The sequence below is a fragment of the Mizuhopecten yessoensis genome, unplaced genomic scaffold, assembly GCF_002113885.1.
Source record: "Mizuhopecten yessoensis strain PY_sf001 unplaced genomic scaffold, ASM211388v2 scaffold10911, whole genome shotgun sequence".
NCBI classification, from domain to species: Eukaryota; Metazoa; Mollusca; class Bivalvia; order Pectinida; family Pectinidae; genus Mizuhopecten; species Mizuhopecten yessoensis.
This window is the reverse complement of record NW_018408783.1, coordinates 133,952-156,530: the sequence shown is the minus strand read 5'-3', so window position 1 is coordinate 156,530 and position 22,579 is coordinate 133,952. Positions and strand designations below refer to the sequence as shown.

The 22,579-nt window shown below is 35.1% G+C and overlaps 1 protein-coding gene across 1 annotated transcript; it reads left to right on the top strand.

Moving 5' to 3' along the window:
- The first annotated feature begins 8,915 nt into the window (after positions 1-8,915).
- Positions 8,916-18,214, top strand: LOC110463476 (alcohol dehydrogenase [NADP(+)] A-like). The gene is made up of 10 exons (XM_021518094.1): positions 8,916-9,035; positions 10,532-10,699; positions 13,158-13,274; positions 13,921-14,007; positions 14,551-14,667; positions 15,919-16,034; positions 16,749-16,836; positions 16,997-17,080; positions 17,578-17,660; positions 17,967-18,214. Exons 1-10 carry the CDS (start codon positions 8,961-8,963, stop codon positions 18,007-18,009), a joined length of 978 nt encoding a protein of 325 aa, XP_021373769.1. The 5' UTR covers positions 8,916-8,960; the 3' UTR covers positions 18,010-18,214.
- The last annotated feature ends 4,365 nt before the right edge of the window (positions 18,215-22,579 follow it).

The following is a 22,579-nucleotide window of genomic DNA, read 5'->3' as shown; positions in this document are numbered from 1 at the left end:
CAAAATCGGATCACGGCTTGATTTTTGCAGTATCGTACGCTTCAAATGAATATTTTTTTGTCAGCATATTAACATTTGATGATGACCTTTAGAATTTATATGACAAAAAGTATTTCTATAGTGTGAATTTATCCCTATAGTCCAAAACAGAGTGCATAGTCGTCGCACGCGCCATTTTTTTTTAAAACGTAATCAAAACATTGACATTTGAGATTGAATTACGTTTTCTTGCGCTATTTGAACTTAAAAACTAATTATCTGTAGTCAAAAAATGGTCCATGGCTATCTTTTCTAAGACTATATCATTGTTATAACTGATTTGTTGACACATTTATTTATTTATAAGTATTTTTGCAAAAAGTGATCCGATTTGGGTACCGATCCGATTTGGGTACCGGTCCGACTTTGACACAAAAAGCCACGTTATATATCGTCTAACGAGTAAAATAACAAGAAAATCCATAATTTAAAAGAACACATGCTCAGTTTTTCATTTAAAGTCCTTTGGTTGGAAACTATAGCGCATAGATTATTTATATTTCAAATCGCACTCGGGCCAAGGGCCTCCGTTAATTTGTTTTTAGTTTAAAAATAAACTCAAATTTATAACTGTGGAATCGTGCATTAACATGTGCATAATACGTAGCACTGCATGCTCACTCGAGTTCGCTCTATGTTGTCGGTGTTTTGTCAGGCAATATAATTCTGCTTAACCGACATACTGATAATTACAGTGACGCATGTGAGTCATTCATGTGTGCTGAGTACAGGTGTACCGCGGTAGTTCACATGTACCTACGTACGCAACAATGTACATGGCTGAACACTGTGTGTTCACGCTTGGGTAGCTATGATTGGTGACCTAATTACCAATCCAAACGACCCAACCAACCTAGCTACCTATTTACCTTACCTACCTAAAAATAGAAAAACATACTTTTTCCTTTTTCATTTTCACAATAGTCTTAATGTTCATTTTGACAATAGCTAGATAGTTATAATAATAAGTAGCAAGTCATGCTTACATATACATTACATACACATAACGGAATTTATCACGTTTATGTTTGTGCGTAAAAGACACATTCTTGCATATCGTGGCTAGCCATTCACGGCCTGTTTTTTGTAGCAACATTCAAGTGCATGGCATTTTATATTTGCAAACAATCATCCGCAATTCACCAGCATAGCTCAAATGTCCACTGGCTTTTGAAAATTGAATATCTTTGACCACGATAACTATCTACATCATAAATTGATCTATTAATCTTAGTTTGGCAGTACATGATAAGATATTGTCTGTTTCATTGGTTGATAACTTGTTTCCACCTATGATTACCTTATGTCAAAAGTTCATATTTCTAATTTTGATATCATTTTATAGATGTTAACTACCATGCTCAACATATAACTCAGAGTACTGCTCCTTAAATTGAATTGTTTCGTCAAATTGGTTCAATAATACAATCTTTTCGAAGTCACATATCTCCTTCCCATACATGAAAATGAGTGTTACACACTATATAAAGGTGAATCCAATAACTCAAGGTACAAAGCAAGCGGTTGTGGAAAGTTTCGTTATTTCCTTCAGAATGCATTTACAGCGTTATGTTCTTGTTCAGACTTTTTTTTCTAGATTTGCTTTGACAATGAATGATATACATACGCAAGAGTTAGACTCCCCCAACTTCACACTTTCATTGCTATAGAGAAGTTATATTCTCTTTTCTGTTTTCTTTCTCAAAAGATTTAGATTTTTTTCAATGTTAATACGGAGTTACCATATTTTATAGCAATGTTTGAAACAGTTAAGAGCGTAAGGCGGACCAATATTGGTGTTGAACATCTACCCAGTGTCGTCAGCATACACTATATAAATGATGTAAATTACGCTCCAATATGTGGAGGACAAGGTGTTTCAATTTCTGTAGGCCAAATATCAACTTCGATAAATACACTTTCTATGGCATTCAAGTACAGAGAAAACAAAACAAATAGTGATGTGTTTTTGCCTCTTTCACCCTATCTTGCAAATAAAAAGTCGGATATTTTATTCGGATTCTTAATACATGGCTTGGTTTTTAAAACTAACACTGAATACATTCCGACAGACATGCTTTGTAATCATTTTTTCCACACAACCCAACTCCACATCCTGTGCCGCTTGTTATTGTGAGGTCAATCCACGAATAACAGTGATTTTCTTAACCGTGCTATGGCAATTAACTTCAGGTTTGTTTCCTATGCCAATATATCTAGCCTTTCGTTCATTACTGCCATACATAGATTCCTAAGACATAAATGCACTCTCATGAAAAGTGTTTCGTGTTTTTGTTTTTTAGTCTGTGTTATTTGTTTTCTCTGTGCATACATTGTATTAAGCACACTAATGGGTTAACCAGGGTTAATTGTGAATCTTACATTAATTTACCCTGATAAATAAGATTTGTGTGGGGTAGAGATATTGTACAAGATTTTGTTTAATGACAGATGGCTGTATCAAGTTGTCCCAGTGTTTTGCACCAGCATACAGTGTTCAGTCTATTTTTAGTGCTTGTAATTTGATGTATTGATACTGTACCACTCTGAACATTTGGTTATTATTTGTTTGGAGTTTGAGTTTCAATGTACCGGGTCCGTTCTTTAAATTATTACATTGTTAGAGTATTTTATTTGAAATCAGATATCTTCTGTATCATGTTATTCATTTTCCAAAACCAACCCGTCCATATGGACAAACCACTGGTCAATTTATCACGGTGACCATCACAAAAAATTGTCCATTAACTTGCCTTTCATTGCCATAAGAATATTAGTAAGTTCCATATATGAAGGCTGTTTCTACCGCTATTTTGAGGCAATATTTTGTTTGATTTGAAGCGTCAGATAAATACACCATGATTTCTTTTTGAAAAAACATGTTTTTTGAAAACACATGTACCTGTCATGCTATTTTTGTGACCACTAAATCTGAAGGTAGACTCATATCATATCACTCAAAGGTAAGGGCGTGGCAATGGTAACCTTAAACCCGTTATTATCATAATTCAATCACAGGTACTATATCGGACTAGTTTAGTTTTAAAGAAAATATTTTTTCGTGCATAACAAGAAGAAAAGCTTAAACGTTTTTCATCAAAATTATTAAAAATCAGTGGACATCGTACTACTAAGATGTATGATAGCGTGACCATTTCGATTTTCCTATGTGAACTTTCATTTTCTTCATAGTAATCTCCCCGTTTCCAATGCACTGTTTTTAAATGCTACTTCTGAATAACTTGATTTCTATGAAAGACGCCGACTGCTGATTGATTAATTCACAAAACAAAGAAAGCTCCGAAAGAAGACATAGGGCAAGTTGTACAGTCGCCATCAACATTTATTGTAAATATCGTATCTCCTAGTATCATCTGGGGGTCGATTTTCTTAACAATGTTTATAAGTGTGCCTTGTGATGTTGTCACTTCCCTTTTTTTTCTCACTTTGAGGACTTGCTATGCAGTGTAACACACTATACCACCAACACATACCTTACCTGTTATAGAGTGAAATAACACCATCATTTATAGTTATAGCCAATCTTGGCAGGAATGCGTCATTATTTACATGTACAAACAGACTTCGTTTAAAATGTTGCCAAACAAATTACAGTTTCCCTTTACTTCATGACGTCAAAATTGACTAGCCAACGATACTATATCTTGTTACTTTTCTAGGGTGTTGGTGGATCATGTTTTTTAAACAGAGGAAGACATAATACAGTTGTGTGATCGCACAACGCACCAAAAACAGCATGCGCACATCGTACATACATCGTGCACACATCGTGCACACATGGTGCGCACAACTGTGCGATTTAACAATCGTTCGCCCCGTTGTGCGCTTCTCTCCGCACAAATATGCGATTTGGTACAATTTGTTGATCAATATTACGAAATGAAAAACAATCAGGAAGGCTCGTATGGAATAATGAACACTGTATTTATAAGTTTCCCATAATTATAGAACTATGTTCAACTTTACAATGCGTGTTACACAATATTACAGTGATCGTTAGACTGTTAAGAATGGGTTTGTCTCCCAGGTGACAGAACAGGTAGATAACAATTTGATGAGCGTCTGGAGTTTTACCTGGCGCCCTGTGCCTGACATAGAGAGTCGATATATGATACCGTATGACTGTTATGAAAAACAACCAGACGTTAAGTATTTGTTATTTGCTTTTGTTTTGGTCTACAGCTCCCTTTCACCTGGATTTCCATACCTTGACAAGGTGCCCCGGGTGGGGAAAACTACGGTCCAGGTACATGTACAAAGTAGCTGTGTTTACCTGTATATGGAATCGTACGCGTGTCTATATATGTTATAACTTTACATGTGTCGATTTGGATCGTTTAAAAAACACCGAAATACCATTTCTAAGTTTAAGAAAGTATAGAAATATCAGCTTATATATGTAGTTAGAATATAGAAACATGCTAAAACAATCAAGTTTATATGTTTAAACACGAAACCGTATATATTGTTAAGCCATTCCTCAATTTATACCGACCACGATTGTCATCGCACAACTTTTGTCCTTCGTTCGGACAAATGTGCGCAAGCAATATCCGTCCAGATTTTTATCGTTCACACATCGTGCACACATCGTGCACACACCGTACGCACATCGCGCGTTCACTGCACATCGTGTAACGTTGTTCGATCCCACAAATGTATCTGGTGATATCGTCTTTCCTGGGGTGTTAGTGGATAATGCATTTTTACAGAGCGAACCAAAATTCAACTCATACACTCAGGCGTTCATAAGTTGAATGCCTACAATTTCATTCAGTCATATGTATGCTGAATAGGCTCGTCACTATTAAATGATTTTGTTACCAGGTGTAAAGACTTGAAATACGTACATATTATAATTACTCATAACCAACATTTTTCTGCTTTTTTCTTCTCTCAGTGTATTTTGATTTTGTTTTATAATTAAAAATATTAATTATGTAGATATTGCTTAAAAGAATAAAAACAGAAACATAAAAGGGTGTTGACGTAGTGTTGGGTGTATGTTATTGGATAAGAAGTTGATTAACTTGACCTGAATAACTACACGTAACGAGATTTAAAGTGGAGATCCTTTACACATACGCTAAACTTATTGATACATTTGGGTAGATACTTTTTACCTCACAAATAGAAATAGAAAAAATGTAAGACAAAGTTGACTCCAAACATTCTGTTTCTGAATAACGAAGTACAGGGTTTCCCCCTTTTTTAATCTGTTTTATTTTTAAAAATATTTTGGCAACAGTGAAAATAACATACGCATCAAATGTTTCAAGAACTTTAATAAACTTGAATACAGTATTATATTTCAAAATGACATGCAAGAAGATCCAAGGTACATGCAGTTCCAAATTAATTTTAAAGGATTGAATAGGATGCCCGTGTACACAGATATTGCTGCTTCTTTACCCACATCACTACAATGTGAAATAAATTGTGGTAAACATAAAATATAGTCTATCTACAAGAAACTCAAGATCTTTTTTTTCTTAAAAATGAAATATTGTGATCTCTAAAATTTAAACTCGACAGGCAAACATTACAAAAAATATATTTTTCGTTCATTAGACCACTTGTAGAATATGCTGATACTGTCTGGGATAGCATTCCCAAAGAATATATTTCTAAACTAGAGAATGTTAATTTGGAAGCTGCTAGGATTGTTTCAGGTTCTACTAAACTTGTAAGCTTAGACAAACTATATACAGAAGTTGGATGGAATATATTAATAGACCGTAGACTCAATCATAAATTGTTACAATTCCATAAAATGTTTTATCAAAATACTCCAGAGTATCTCTATAATCTCTTACCTAATTCAGTTTGTGATGTTCATAGTTATTACACCAGACTTTCTGACCCGTCATGTCTGACACCTATTTTTTGTAAAGCAAATATTTATATTAATGCATTTCTTCCATCTGCTGTAAACAATTGGAATTCTCTTCCATTACATATTAGAAATAACCCTTCCATTTCCAATTTAAAAGCCTTTCTGAAATCTAATAGTAAAGCATGTCCACCTTCATACTACTTTCAGGGTTCACGTCTGGGTCAAATTTACCACGCAAGACTGCGTATGTCATGTAGCTCCCTAAAAGAACACTTGTTTATGAAAAACATCATACCATCACCGAATTGTTCCTGTGGTGCCATTGAGAACTCAACCCACTATTTGCTTAAATGTAATAAATATACAGCCCTTAGACAACATCATATTCTGAGTTTGCCGAATCAACTATCTACTAATCCTTTGGTGATGACTCTCTAACCCATCAAGAAATCACTACAATTGTTCTAGCCGTCTAAAATCATATACTCAAAACTAACAGATTTCAAATATATACGAATAGTCCTTTTACAATTTTATTTTGACATATATATATACTAGCGTAAAAAAGAATGCGGAGAATTGTTATAGAACATGTATTACCAACTGTATATACATTCAAATTTACACACATGACCGAGTATGACACATACACACTATCCGTGTGTCATTGAAAGTTTTTCCCATGCAGTTTGCTCTCTATAGGCGTTGACCAGTTTGCACGTTTTTCTCGTCCAGCCATCCAATTCGACAATGAAAGTTTATTTTTCAACTGTTGGGTCACTCTGTTGAGACCAGTGAACAGTAAAAACAGCATTATAACGTTTTAATTTGTGATTAATGCTATGCCGAGGCTCGATGAAAATGACCGCCTCCGGATTATTGGTATGCTTCAAGCAGGTATTGTCTCTACACGTTTTCATGTCCATCGAAACACAATCCGGGATTTGTGGAGACGACATCAACAGTTTGGCCACGTCGGCTATCGACCTCGTGCGGGACGTCCACGTGTGACGTCACGTCAACAGGACAACCATATTCGGCTTGTCCATTTGAGAAATCGCTTCCAAACGGCAAGTTTGTCTGCACGGATTGCGTGAACGAGCTATCCGTCCGCGACGTCCTGCAATCCGCCCAGTTCTTCTGCCACGTCATCGTGTAGCACGTCTAGACTGATGCAGAAGGTATCTGCGATTTACTCGACGGGATTGGGCAGGCATTTTGTTGACGGACGAGTCACGAGTCCACCAGGATAGTAGTGACGGCCGTTCCAGAGTGTATCGTCACGTTGGAGAACGTTTCCGTGACGCGTGTGTGGTACAACGTCGTTCTTTTGGTGGAGGCAGCGTTATGATTTGGGGCGGCATCACAGCAAACGGGAGAACGCCTCTGGTGGTTGTTAACGGGGATTTGAACGCGCTACGTTACCGTGACGAGATCCTCCGGACCCACGTTGTTCCATTCGTGCAAAGGCAACAACGTCACGTTACGCTACAGCAGGACAACGCCAGGCCACACGCAGCTCGTGTCGCTATGGACTTTCTGGCCCAGCAGAACGTTGACATGTTGCCCTGGCCTGCTGTATCCCCCGATCTGTAGCACATTGAACACGTCTGGGATGAAATGAAGCTCAGATCACCGGCATTACCTAATCAACCGGTGACGTTGGCTGATTTGCCTGCAGCGTTGGTACAGATCTGGAATGCCATACCACAAGCATTCTTGAACCGTTTGATAGGTTCCATGCGTCGACGTTGCCAGGCTTGCATCCAGGCAAACGGTGGACATACGAGGTATAAACTTTGTGAACTCAGTATTGACCCCTGCTGTGTTTACGTCACTCCTGAACGGAACTAAATTGTCCCTGGAAACCTTGTTGTTCTACGTTATACACATTTATTTTTATAACACATTTTAGGAATGCACAGTTTCTTTTTTGCGCTAATATATATATATGTTGTGTTGCATTCGTTTAACTACTATGTTTTAAAAATGTATTCAGATTGATATGCTTATTCAGTGATTTTGCCATTGCATTTCTTTATATCATATTATGTCACTAATTACTGGCCATGTTTATGATAGATTGACAAAGTGATGTGTTACCTTGAAAGAGCAGGACGTGCCAGGGACATGGCGGGAAAGTGATTTATGGACTTATATTTGATAAGTGTGATGGCTAGTATGTGAACTGCAACGTTTTTAATAATCATGGCGGTGCCTTGTGACATACTTATTTTGTCAATAGTTGATTTAGTGGTAATTTATGCTATGTAACTTGCATATATATTTTAACCTTTATCGAGTGTCCATTTACAGCAATGCTGAAATTTTCACCTACTATTGCATAGTTATATTTTACAGAATCGTGTTCCACATACTCATTGCAATATAGCAATATGATATTACCATCTGATGATCTCATGTATATTGATATGTAATTCATTCTTGGTTTCCACTGCTTACCAATCCATTACCCCCTCCCCTATTCCCGTAATTGTTCTGTTGTACATACATTGTATAACTTCATTCCTGTAGCTAGTGTTGAAAAGTTGATTATTAAGCAGGTAACAAACTTACATAAGTGTCACGACACTTGTTTTTAATTCCTTTTCTGTTCTATAAAACATGTACTTTGATGTATTGTCGAACAAAATTTGAATAAAACAAATTTTAAAACAAATGCCTAATGTTTTTACTTTCCTGTGAATCTCGATACTGTTTTATTCAGTGATGCCCCGTAATATTAGAAATCTTTGGTACGAAATATTCGTATTTCATAATTTATAACATTGCGTGTGCTAGTCTCGAATACTGTAATACAGATAGTCTTGATTTGAACCATGATGTGCGCTTGTGTTGGTATTTCATCAGATTCACTTATGTTAAAGTAATCAAGAACAAACCGGGTTTGGGCAATCCTTTGATTTACTCCAGCTATTCTGTTATCTCGCTACGGTCTAAATACTGACGCTGTCCTAGTGACAGTATCTAGGGTCACTGAGCTTACAATAAATAGCGTGTCTCTGAAAACAGCTCACTTCTTCAAACAAACCGACAGAGAAATATGTCGATATCCACCCTGCGCGTTACCCTTAATAATGGCAAGACCATGCCATTGTTTGGACTTGGAACTTGGCAGGTAAGAGGACTCTCTTTATACTTGGTAGCAGGAACTGAGACGTGTTTTCGTATTGTATTGTATTGTAATTGTGGTATGACTATTGTTGTTAAAAAAATAATTAAATGAGACCTTAACAAATATTGGACCAAGGTAAACAACAAATATCGTTGAAAGAAACGTATTTTTTAAATTAATAGAAACGAGACTGAATAGAATAGCTACATCAAACTGTCATCGTGGAAAAAACTCACAAGCTGTTCAACACTTTCCTTCATATGTGAATGCTTAAAGTCTTCTAACTCAAATGATAACGTAACTCAGATCAAATGATGTTTATTGTAACATAGATAATTGTTTATAAAACGAATGGTATTTTTACAATATCAATCTTAAATTTTGACTAAGCGACGCGATATTAGTGAGATAGACCTACCCTGGATAACCCTACTCTAAACTTTTAACTTACAACATTCTATATATGTGCGGTTTGCGAGTTACCCAAGATATGTTATCGGCCATCCCTCATTCTGTGTTCATATTATTGATTTAAGGGTTATTTGAGGTCAAGTCTCTTACCTTTTACCCTTTGCCAATATATTGAAGTAACAAACAGCACATCAAATCCATATATTCCCGTTTATCCTTAAGCAAATTCGACTCTCACTCTAGCATTTCCAAAACGGGTTGTTTGAAATACTAGTAGCGAAACAACGAATAATAAAACGTAATATTTGCTCGAAGCGATTGTGCAAAACAACATTGCTTGAATGTCGAGTAGAGAGATTCCTATAATATTTTACCACAACAATTATTTCTAAAAATTAAAATCAACTGTCAAAAAAAATGGATACATTCATTCGTCGTAATAATGTGATTTTAAAGGCATAGCACATTGATTTTATTGGTTTAGTTGATTGAAGGAAATAAACCACCCGTCAATTTTTGCACTCCTATATAGCCTGTTTTATAAATAATTGTTAAGTGATGCTTTAGTGTCTCAAGTTCTGATATATTTTCCATGTGTTAATCCCAACCGAGAACTATTGTGGGTTTTTTCCGAATGATTAGAACTAGGCTGTGGGTGTAGTTTCATAACGTTACCTTTATCCTACTAGGTTGATTTGTGATATCTACTAAAAGTTTAATGAAAGTACCTCTCTCCATACTCATATATACTTTTCTTACCTAAAAATATAGCCACTATATTGTAGGTAAGATGAAATTGGGAGTTTAATTTCTGAGTTTTTCCTGCTAGCAGTATGAAGATTGTTTTGTAATTCCTTTCTGGATTTTTTTCAAATATTCGTTAGATAAACATATTTCCTTTTTGACACATTAATAGCAAACTCATGAAGTCAACTCACGATTAATGTTCTTCACTACTTTTTTGTCCTTTCTACAACTGGAACATAAGAACATTTTGGTCCACTCTGCTGTTAAAAACATGTGCGCTTAATAATGAACACACTTGCTGAATATCACTTTACAAAGAACACCGATTAAAACATCTTCAGAGTAAACCCGAAGAAGTGAAGACGGCCGTCCGGACCGCTCTTGATGCTGGATACCGCCTCATTGATACAGCCTACAACTACCTCAACGAGGATGCAATAGGCGAAGTCCTAGAGGAAACATTCAAAGTTGGAAAATTGAAAAGGGAAGAATTGTTCATCTGTACAAAGGTAACGAACCGGTGTGCTAGAAAGCTTATGAATAGCGAATTTCTTTGACCAAGTGATGACGCGGAAAAATTGTCAAAAAAGGTAAATTGTAATATTCAAATTATTCCAAGGTAAAATATAACTGTTTCTTTCCGAATTAAAATTGAATTGAATTGAATTTAATTTTATCCCAATTTAAACAAATATAAGAACAAAGGAAATATTAACATGAACAATTATACAAAGTATTTCGGAACTTTAAATTCCAGAAGTAAGTAGAATATTTTGTCAATGAAATTGTGATGGTGACCATAGTCTTCATCAACATACACCCCGCAAGCTCCTATGTGAACGGTTTGTCAAGGCTATTCGGGAAAAAACAGTTGAATATCAAATCAACTTAAACATGTACATATGTAAACACCGTAGGTAGACAAGCAAATTTCACGATCGAAAAATCGACGTCATGACGCTTACTGAACAGGTTAGTGGTAGGTCGTCCTTATTGGTTATGTTAGTTATGATCGAGGTAAGCAGCTGATGTATCCTTATTTAAAGGTTCCAGGGAAGGGTATGTACGATCAACGTGATTGATACAACTTCCTGTTATCAATGACAAAAGTCATCGGTACATCGGACGTGAAGTTTTAAGATATTGGAAAGGTTTGTTCAGATATGTCTGTCCTGTTAAGCTCGTCAATACACGTACCTAATAAGAAAACAATACCAAGGCAGCAAGAAGAGGGCCACTGTTAGTTGTCATTTGGATGCCAACAGTCTGCTGCAAAATCCACCAAATCAAGCAAATATACTGTCAACAAGGCCCTCTCACTGTCATTGTTTTAATCCTCACGTTTGCTTGCCGTTGTCGTGTTTTACCAAACATGTTTCAAAATAGTTTAAGTATACAAACATATTCATATATGTATTAACCGTTGACAATACGATGTTCCTTTAGTTTAGTATATTTACATTCTGTATGCTTAGACCCATTGACAAAAATTACATTCATAAATGCATAACACAGGTGTTCATAGAATCTCAGCACGTGGGAACTGATAGTAACCTGATCACACTGCGTAGTAATACACTACAAAAACTACTCACTCGGAACGACCGAACTAGATGCTTAATTCTTACATCTTAAAATATTATTGAACTGTGCTTTGTGAAATATCCACGTATTCACGTGTCCTGTGCTACAAATAAACATTGAATATGGAACTACATTTTGTTGTGTTATTGTTGTTGACGGTTGCTAAGATCTCTCACGATAGTGTCACATTTCCCCGCGAAAAAACACTGTTCTCGCCACTGCGTTGCACCCGTGTATAAGCAGGAACAAACCCTGTTTATTTGTTTTATTCGTTGTTATATCGATCCACTGAAAGGATTCGTCAATGTAAATATAAGGAATGATATTTATTTTTTCAACATTTATGAGGTCATAACAACAATGGGTTTTTGGACATATTTTACATGAATCGCTAACGCGATTCATTCAATATGTCCATAAACCCATTGTTGTTATGACCTCATAAATGTTGAAAAAATAAAAATCATTCCTTAAATGACGTATGGCAGTGTGTAGAGTTTACATAACCAGATGTTCTGATGGAAGAGACGTGTTTGAGGAAATGATATAAAAGATTGTTCTCCAAGCTTCATAATCCTGTTAGACTTTGTAACATTTCGGAATACAATACAAACGAGACAGGTCCGTATGTTAAACATTAACCAGTATTCGGAGAGATAGTAATACAGAAGCAGTCGTAGCTAACACGTTGTCTTGCATACGTTTCCTTGGTTATCAAGTAAGCCTGTTCCTTTTGCAAGCGTATAAAGTGTTTGCAGACGTTATTAGAAATACCGTTGATGGTGATTTGGACTTCAATTTTGACTATATTTCTATTGTGGTTTTCCAAAGAAGCTATCACTAATTTGAAATTCACATTCCAGTTGGTTAAGTAGGAGCATCTCCATACCTTCTATACTCTCGTAGCTTCATAATTTCAATAATAATCAGGATTCTAGTGTCCACGTGTCTAGCTTGATACATAGTTGCCTGGGAATGTAGAACAATATTATGCTGATTGAGTAGTTATTCGAAGATCATATGAATATTGATAAATTACAGAAAGTGGTACTTTAATATTTGTCAAGTAAATTCAACATCTATTACATAAGCACATTCACATATAAAATATCATGATATCTGAAATAATTTCGCAATTTGATATTCTCAATTTCAACGCAAACTCGGAAAACCTATCAAATATCCATATATATTATATATATAGCTATTTTCGAATTGTTGATTACTATTCATATTCTGAAGCTATTTTTATATAATGCTATTTCCGAATGTAACCATTTACAAAAATTTCTTGTGAATTCAATGCATTTACTAAAAGAAATATAATTTCTGTTGATTCGTAAACTATATAAACATTATCTTGTTTATCTCCCTTTTTTAAAGCTCGCCAATATCTACACCAGACCTTCGGATGTTGCACATTCTATGTCCGAGAGCCTGCGAAAACTCAAGCTGTCTTATGTTGATCTATACCTAATACACGCTCCTATGGTATTGAGGGTGAGTATATACATGTAACTGCATTTATCTATATAAACTGATATTTTTATCAGTCCAGCAACGCCATTCTCTCGTTCGGATAACTGTATCATGTAGTCTCCATGCCCATTTATATCTAGTATCGCTTGTGTCATATCCCAATATTAATAAGACACTGTCTAACGGAAACTTTCCGTCATAGTTTAACTTCTGCCTTTTTCGCCCTTCGGATTTGAGAAAGCATTTATCACGACAGCTTATACAAGTACACAGCATACCATTTATGGTAATAACATGTGAAGGGCGAAAAAGGAAGAGGAAATGTTTGAGCGAAAGTTTCCTGGTATATAGTGGACGATCAAATTAAGTAAATTGTGCTTTCGTGGGTGATTTATACAAAACTAGCTAAGACAAAGGGTTTGACCAAAATTCTTTATTACAATTACTTTTTTGTTGTGATTCAAATTTATAAAATGTCAAGTTTTTATAAGTTTCTATATGCTGTCGCCACACATGACTAGTCATTACTAAGAGTATTGATACATGTAGCCACTGCAACCACAACATGTGTTGTCCATGTCCTGTCAACAAGCTTCGCCAAAGCATCAGGAATTCCCAACCCAGTAGGTTGATTTGGCTTTACTGTATGTTATTTATGTAAACACAGGTTCCAGATGACCCAAACAATGTATTTCCCATAAAAGATGGCCGACTTGACGCTGAAGACAGAGTGGACTTTGAGGGTGTTTGGAAGGTACGACTGTTACTTGTTTACTTACTCCCAGTTCTAGTGTTACCAAACATTGCACTAATACCCCACACCTTATACTAATAAGTATAAGTCTGGAAATTACTTTAATTTCGAGGGATACATATGTATTTATTTTGACGTTAATATACGCCATATATCAATCTCCAATTCATATCACACGTGATCAGTTATTAGCCGATGACGTACCACATAACGCATGTATGTACATTACATTAAACATAGAATCGTGTTGAGTTAAACCCGAACTAAAGTGCTAGTGAGTAAGAAGAGCTATGCGAGTTCGAGAAATGAGGTTAGCATGAAATTGATAACTTTGAGTATATGGCATCATGTTTAAATTAGATTGGTTCATTGGTTTTTAAGTGGGGTTACTGTATATCTGTTCAGTTCTGTACAATTCTACCTATACTTCTGGTCGTGTTCTAGGGTATTGCCTTTGTACTTCATTGTGCTTTCTAATTTTCAAAAAAAGCATAATTATTACATTTTGTAAGTAGCTTTACTAAATGTTCATAATTCTTTAAGGAAATGGAAAAGCTCGTCGACCAAGGAAAGACCAAAAGTATTGGCATATCAAATCTGAACGCCGCACAGCTGGAGCGAATTCGTAAGGTCGCACGCATAATGCCAGTGACGAACCAGGTATATACATATAAATTACAGATATCTGCACTTATATACATATATGTATTCAGTTTGCATGCGTAGTTTTATAACATCAGTCAGGTAATTTTAGCTATGAGGCATTTTTGATGTCGTTAATATGACGCTCGACAATCAACGTCATGTAACAAGGTGACTAACTAATACACAATCACACAGAGGACTACGATGAATGAATATCTGTACAGATCGTGTATAAGTCTCCTGACCCAACACATTGTTTTGTTACAGATCGAATGTCGTGGCATCTGCGAAAAACCCCAATCATTGATATGTAGTTACATGTCGAACGACACGCCTTTTGAGACAACCCAATCATAACGTATTGTTAAAGGTTAAATAACACGTCTTCTGGCAACGCCCGGCGTCAACATACTGATAGTGGTCAAGTACGCTTTCTAATACAATAGCTTGTTGATACATGTCGAGAATCATGAATACTTCCCAAAGTCATATATTTCTATTTGTACATGTTAATTGTTATGCCGTTTCACAAGATCAACTATGTTTTTTATTTGTACAGATTGTGTGACATCTATATGATCGTTGACTATTGATCCATGTATATACCTGAGACAAAGTAAAAGGGAATATTTTTCACAAATTTCGTCCAAACAATCCGTTTCGTTGGAATTCATAAATTCTTAATGACTGACTATATATAACAACACAATGACACGATACATTGTTGTGAATATTGTTAACCATATAGCGTCATGTTAACGTACCGTCATTATTTTGTCACCGAGTTCACAATTGTTGCTTATTAATTTCTATCATTATTAAAACACTCGACTGCTTTAGATTTGGAGAAGTAAACTGAACCATAAACTCGGACATTATTTACGTACTGGGGTTCTTCGGATTTGCTAAAAGTAAATTGAAGAATATCCTCAGACATTATCTAACCACGGAACTGCTTCAGATTTGGTAAAAGTAAATTAAACAATGATCTCGGACATTATTAAATTACAGGGCTGCTTTATATTTTGAAAAACAACTTGAGCATTATCCTTGGACATTATTTAAGAACTGGGTTGCTTTAGATTTATATTCATAAGGAAAACAAACCAGTTAGAGAGAAAACTTACGTTTTGCGATTTATTGGTTTATGTACTAGTTATCGTATGAAAGTAACCATCCATGCATTTACCCATACAAAACAAAGATGCTTTCTGATTTGTCAAACTTTGATATATATGTGCTGACATTACTTCGTCATTACTATAGGTCGAGTGCCATGCCTACTTCCCCCAGACAAAACTTGAGGAGTACATGAAAAAGTACAACATGCCGTTAATGGCGTACAGTCCTATTGGATCCCCTGGAAGGGCATCGGCAGCATTGTGAGTTAATTAACAAAGACTTCTGTCAGTATTGCAAATTGGTTGAGAATCAAAAATGGTTTGATTAGCGGAGTTACTTTCAGTTCTAACAAAACAAAAAAATACTGGAAATTATAGCTTGTCATCAAACTTTGCATAATTGTGTTAAATCAGGCTATCGTGCTGAAGTAGTACTTCTTTCACTTTATCGAAGTCTTTCTAGTAGAACAATGATGTCTTTTCAATGAAATATTGATCCATACACCACGTCATTCCAGACATCATACTTTGAACTAAATCTTGATTAGTCGAACAACACAAGCTGCATGAAGGATCACAGACATATAGAACTGGCGGTGGGGGTTGTCAATATAACGGTGTCTATTTGATATCTCCGCCTGTTACTCGAGTGGGGGCTTGAAGGTAAAGGTCGTCCGTTTTGTTTTCTCCACCAGTTGTTAATGGTGGGATTGTTGGATCTGTTTGGTCTGATACTGCTGTACTTTCTCGTTTTGTTAGATATCTAAATCTTCTAAAATATGTGGTTATTATTGTGCGTTACATGGGTTACGTGCGTTTTAAAGGAGTGCCTTTACATTTACTTACATGTGTTGCGTCATTGTATGTCTACTCTTCGATGTGTCTTACACAACTAATAAAGAATCGGAATCAGACTGTTTTTGCAAACATAAAAAAAATCAATCTTGTAATAATACGCCGTTTACTTTTTTACAGTGTTACAGACAAGTCAGACGTTCCTGTGTTGTTGAACGATCCTGTTATTGTGAAACTGGCCACGAAGTACAATAAGACCCCTGCTCAGGTAGATTTTATTTTTATTGTCGAAATAGCAATATTTGAAAAACATATGAATTTTCTCACATTAACGGTTGAATTGTGCTATACAACCCTCAGATGGTATTGCTATAATTGTGCTATACAACCCTCAGATGGTATTGTTATTCATTGTTGTTTTTTCACAGGTCCTTTTACGGAATTCACTTCAGAGGAATATCATAGTCATTCCAAAAAGTGTAACACCAAGCAGAATTCAACAGAATGGAAACGTATGATGAACTTTACTAATTATCTGCAAACAAAATTCAGAAGCATTACAGGAATAGGATATACAATTTACTTGTTTTGGTCAATTGACTATTTAAATGCACATTTAAGCATTGAGGACAGTCTTGTATAAATGTTTATAATTTACTCTTTATGATAAATCAGTGTTTTTAATTATTTATTATAAAATGTTTCTAAAATTTAACAAGAGTCTTAAACTTGTTTTGACACTAAAATGGCACTGTAACATACATACACTATGTGATATTAATATCTAGTGAATAAGACCCTCTGCGAGTTAACATCCGGGCCAAAAAGGGTGATTAAGATAAGCCGATAGTATTTGATTCATAATTGCTTTAAAATAAATAAAAAGTTTTCTTCTTTTTATTTATGGAATGTCGATACTGTATTGGCATGAATTAAACTACACATTAAAGAGAAGAGATCACAAGTTATATTATTTCATTTTATAACTATGATATTGCAATGTTTCCAGGTGTTCGATTTTAAACTTTCACCAGAGGATATGGCCGCTATTGCAGGAATTGACAAAGGAATAAGGATGTTTAAAACCGAAGCGTGAGTATATCACAATAATAACATACATTGTGTCGTGTTCAACACAACATCAACAATAATATGTAGTATACAAGATTAAACGTTAACAATAATAGACGAAACACATGAAAAATGTACATTCTATGCTATAAAGAAAAAATATGATTCCAACCAAAATTGGTGACATTATAGCAAAATACAAAAAACGAAAAAAATATATTCAACTTCACACTTCTAAATTATTCTATAAACGCGAAGACATTTAAAGATATGACGTCACCATGTGATCTAATCAATCTGAATTTAATTATTGACTTTTTCTTTCAGCATGGCAGCCCTTTATGACTATCCATTCAACAGTCCTGTGTAGAGATATGTTGGTCTCTCAACAGTCTTTTGAAGAGAAGTTTTGGTTTCTCAACAGTCTTGTATTATAGAGATTTTGGTTTCTCAGCAGTCCTGTGTAGAAAGACTTTGGCTTCTCAGGAGTCTTGTGTGAAAGGATTTCAGTTTCACAACTCAAGATGTGGCTTGACACAGAGCTTTCGAAACAATTAAACTATCACTACAGCTGATTTGAGAAATATGTTGTCTTTATGTAATTGTAATAGAACACTTACAAAGTATAAAAAGCAGCAGTTAAGGTAAATCAGAAATCTGGACTTGTACAATTTATAATTGATATTTATTTACATTTGTCGAAAAAAAAAATCCCCATCGATTACATTAACCAATCACATCAATGCTAAATTTGTATCTTTAATAAAGCACTCTTGACTTGATACAAACAGTATATCACTAAATATCAGCAAAAGTATGATATACATGAGTAATCAATCGAACTTACACATGAAATATCTAGAAATGGAAATCAAGGAAGCAGCTATCTATCAATTAAGTAAGTTCATTTAGTTATCAGTGGTACTAAATGTCAAAGAATGAATCACACATGGCCAAAGTTTTCAAAAGCATACTAGTAGGAAGAAATGCAGCAAAGGGATAAACGTGCATAAAAACCTTCATAACATTACAAAGTTAAAACCTTTGACTATAAAATTTTCAAATTAGTATTTTATTTTAATTGTGCCGGATAAATTTATATTTCAAATTTAATTCTATGAATAAAACCTAGTGCAAGAACATGTAAAAAGCTCAACTTCGACTTTGTTTGGATATTAAAACATCCCAAATATAGCTTGTTATGCATATGTAATACATTGTACATGTGTATTGTTACCAAATCGATCACGAAGATTTAGTTGTCTAGAAAGTGAGGGCTGTTCTTATATTTTCTTCGTAACACGTATCCAGCCACCATGTCACACTGTTTACCAAAGAACAAAAGAAGTAGCCATGGTGAACCTTGCGGATAGTGTAGTTGTGTGGAAAACGTAAAATATATATGCCTGTTTAATTTACATATGTTTCCAAAAACAGAAATGGTATCATTTTGGTGTTTTAGCTCATTTTGAAAACAGCAAATTATATTTGTGATTTACCTCTACCCCCTTTGGTACCCCAAAACCAAACTTTTGACAATAAGATATCTTTGAACAAGGAGGTGAAAATCCGAATATACCGAGGCCTTATAGACACTCATCCTTTCTAAAAAGAGAGGAGGAAGGACAGAGGGGGTCAAGGGTCACTTAACACCCCTATATATGATTTAGTGGCATATAATTACTGGGTTATGTTTGGTGTAGTTAGCAATACATTTTATACAAAATAGATATAAGGTATTAATATGCAAACAATCTCGTATCCTACCATATTGGCACTTCTAAAACTGGCGACCGGATTATACAATGTACACGCTTCGGATATTTTCACCTCTCTTTTAACGATTTCTTGACCACTTGCTACCATATTTATAACAATATCACACAATTACACTCGATTTTTAAATAGGCGGTATAAGACATACACAGGAAATCGCGTATCAAACACATAGGTATCGAAACTTAAGAGTTAATTCCCCTTTACCATCCACATACGGTTTTCTTTCAGCTTGTCTGGAACGTAAAGTATCGGGAGTGGAATCAAAGATCTGGTTTTACTCAGATTGGGTTTTATTTCAGAGACTAACAATGAAAAGCGTGTATATCTTTGTTGTTTGGTTTGGTTTGGTTTAGTTTGGTTTTATTTTATTTAACGTCCTATTTGATCCAGCACAGCATCCAGCCCGGTCACATTATACTGACCATGGGTAAAACGGTTGTTTTCTCATTGCCTTCCTCACCTGGGCGAACGCTCAACATTAAAGCAAGAACTGAGGTATTTCCAAGCAAGGCGGTAGGAAATAAAAGGTCAATAAAAATTGAAAAAATACCCCAAATGTTGCAATGGGTGTAGCAGATTTATTTTGGTAGTTTTTGTGTCCCCAAAAAGAGGGTACAAATGCAAGTTCCCAATTATGTAGGGGGTTCCCCCTTAAGTCCCCTCTTACGATACACGCAGTGGCTAACAGCAAGTTTATTCTGTTCTCGATCCCCGACATGCAAGGTTGTACCTTTGTTGTAATTATTCAATTCTGTTCATGTTTTATTCAGCAATGTTTAAGGTATAAAACGGTCACAGCTAGATATATTTCAGACTTGTAAGCACATCTTTAATGATTTTCGGATTTACATGTTTGAACTAATTACAATGTATTACAATGCTTTTTTATAATGTACAATTTAAATCTATTATGGTAATATGAAACAAACGCGAAATATTTTTTTCATAATCAAACACTTCTATATTATAGCTTTGAAGTGTTTTGTGTGATTCAATATGATGCACGGACTAGCTTATTTATACTAAACTTGTACATTTCCATTGTAGTTTGATATCTCCAACCTGTCTTATCTGACACCTGGTTAACATAACTTGATGAGCGATCCCCAGAAATACAATGTTGACAGAAGTTAGTTTGTAATTACACAGTGGAGTGAAACCAATCTTATCTAACAACACGGAAATACACTTAAATGAATGAACCCCAGAAATACAAGAAATACATTGTTTTGTAATTACACAGTGGAGTGAAACCTGTTTATCTGACATATGGGATATACACTTAAATGAATGAACCCCAGAAATACAAGAAACACATTGTTTTGTAATTACACAGTGGAGTGAAACATGTCTTATCTGACAATAGGATATACACTTAAATATGAATGAACCCCCGAAATACAAGAAATACATTGTTTTGTAATTACACAGTGGAGTGAAACATGTCTTATCTGACATATGGGATATACACTTAAATGAATGAACCCCAGAAATACAAGAAATACATTATTTTGTAATTACACAGTTGAGTGAAACCTGTTTTATCTGACATATGGTAAATACAATTAAATGAATAATTCCCAGAAATACATGACAGACATTATTTTGTCTTATCTGACACTTACACACGACACGTCTGATATTTGTACAAATATCATTATCGAATCAATACGAGTGTTACAATTTGTGTACTTAGTTTCCTGCAACTCGTCACCAAGTGACGGAAGCATTTTGTAACATTTATAACAATAAATTCAAACATGGATCTAACACTGGCAAGCAATTTAGTAGATCGAGCCCGGGCTCAGGATATAGATGGATTAAATTCCTGTCGCATTGAACTCGACACGAATACGTGACCCAATGCGTTATTCATCAGCTTTGATAAAACTTTCATTAGATCATTTACATTGATATGTTCAAACTTGCTTGCATCACGTTACGTGTTAACTCTCCATGTACAATGTTCACGCTTAAGAATCCCGGCTCGTATCACTGCAAATGATTAAGAATGTGCATTCAAAAAGTTGTTCCTTCAGAGCAATAGTTTTGATAAATCATTTATGAAAGGAACTTGAGGACCTCTAAAAAAAATATTAGAAATAAACAAAACTAATCCCTGACAGTGTTGAGTGATAAAATGCAGCGGAGTCAGCTAGCAAGGATTCGAACCCTGGGCCACATATTATTAAACTGTTTTCCTTACCAATTGAGCTACTTTGTCAGTTATATCAAAAAACGAATTAAATATGGTGTGACCCTATGTACGAAGAACTACAGTGGCATTCTTTAGAGTAGTGGGACAGGCATCCTTAATCAGACCATATAGAATATCCTATCACACATACTTCCAAAAGACTGAACAAAGACACATACTGACTACAATACACTGTTAACGCGTTAGATAATACAACCCCACATTATCATTTTAAATTGACATATCTGTAATAAGTCATCGGCTACACCCGATACCGTTAGTTATTAGATCCTTATTTCTGGTCGGGATTGTATTCGTGATAAAATCTAGAGATCCCAACGTTATGGCTCTGTCGAACCGTAAACAAGATTGACCTTTATTAGTATTAGGAATCGGCTAGAAACTATTTACCCACATGACATCGGCTGATCGGGTCCTTGACTTCAGTCTACGTGGATCCCTACAATGGTTAGAGATCATTATAAAATCTCTCACAATCAACATGTTCCACATTGCATAAACTCATTATCAGACTACATTTTCCGCTAACAGATACCAAGTCGGATTTTGAACTATTGGACTAAATTATTATACATGCACCACTTTTGATAGAAATTCTGTGTACTATGTTTTGATGAAAGATAAGGCGATTAAAAAAGCCAAACAAAACAAACACTACTTAAACAATATGGTCTCTTCGTTATATCATGACTCATCTGGATGAAATGGAAAGAAAATCAAGTCTCGAGTATTCCAAGCAAATGAGGATATATATCAAAAGGGGAAATGTGTCTAAAACCCTCTATTATGTAAAAAATTACAACTTTTGGAGAGAACAGAAAAAGTGTATAAATAGCTTAATTAAAGTAAAGCATCCTATGTATATAGCTATGTTCTTTAATAAAATGATATCACCAGTTGTGTTACACTTGAACGAAAATAATAAGTATATAAATAAGAATAA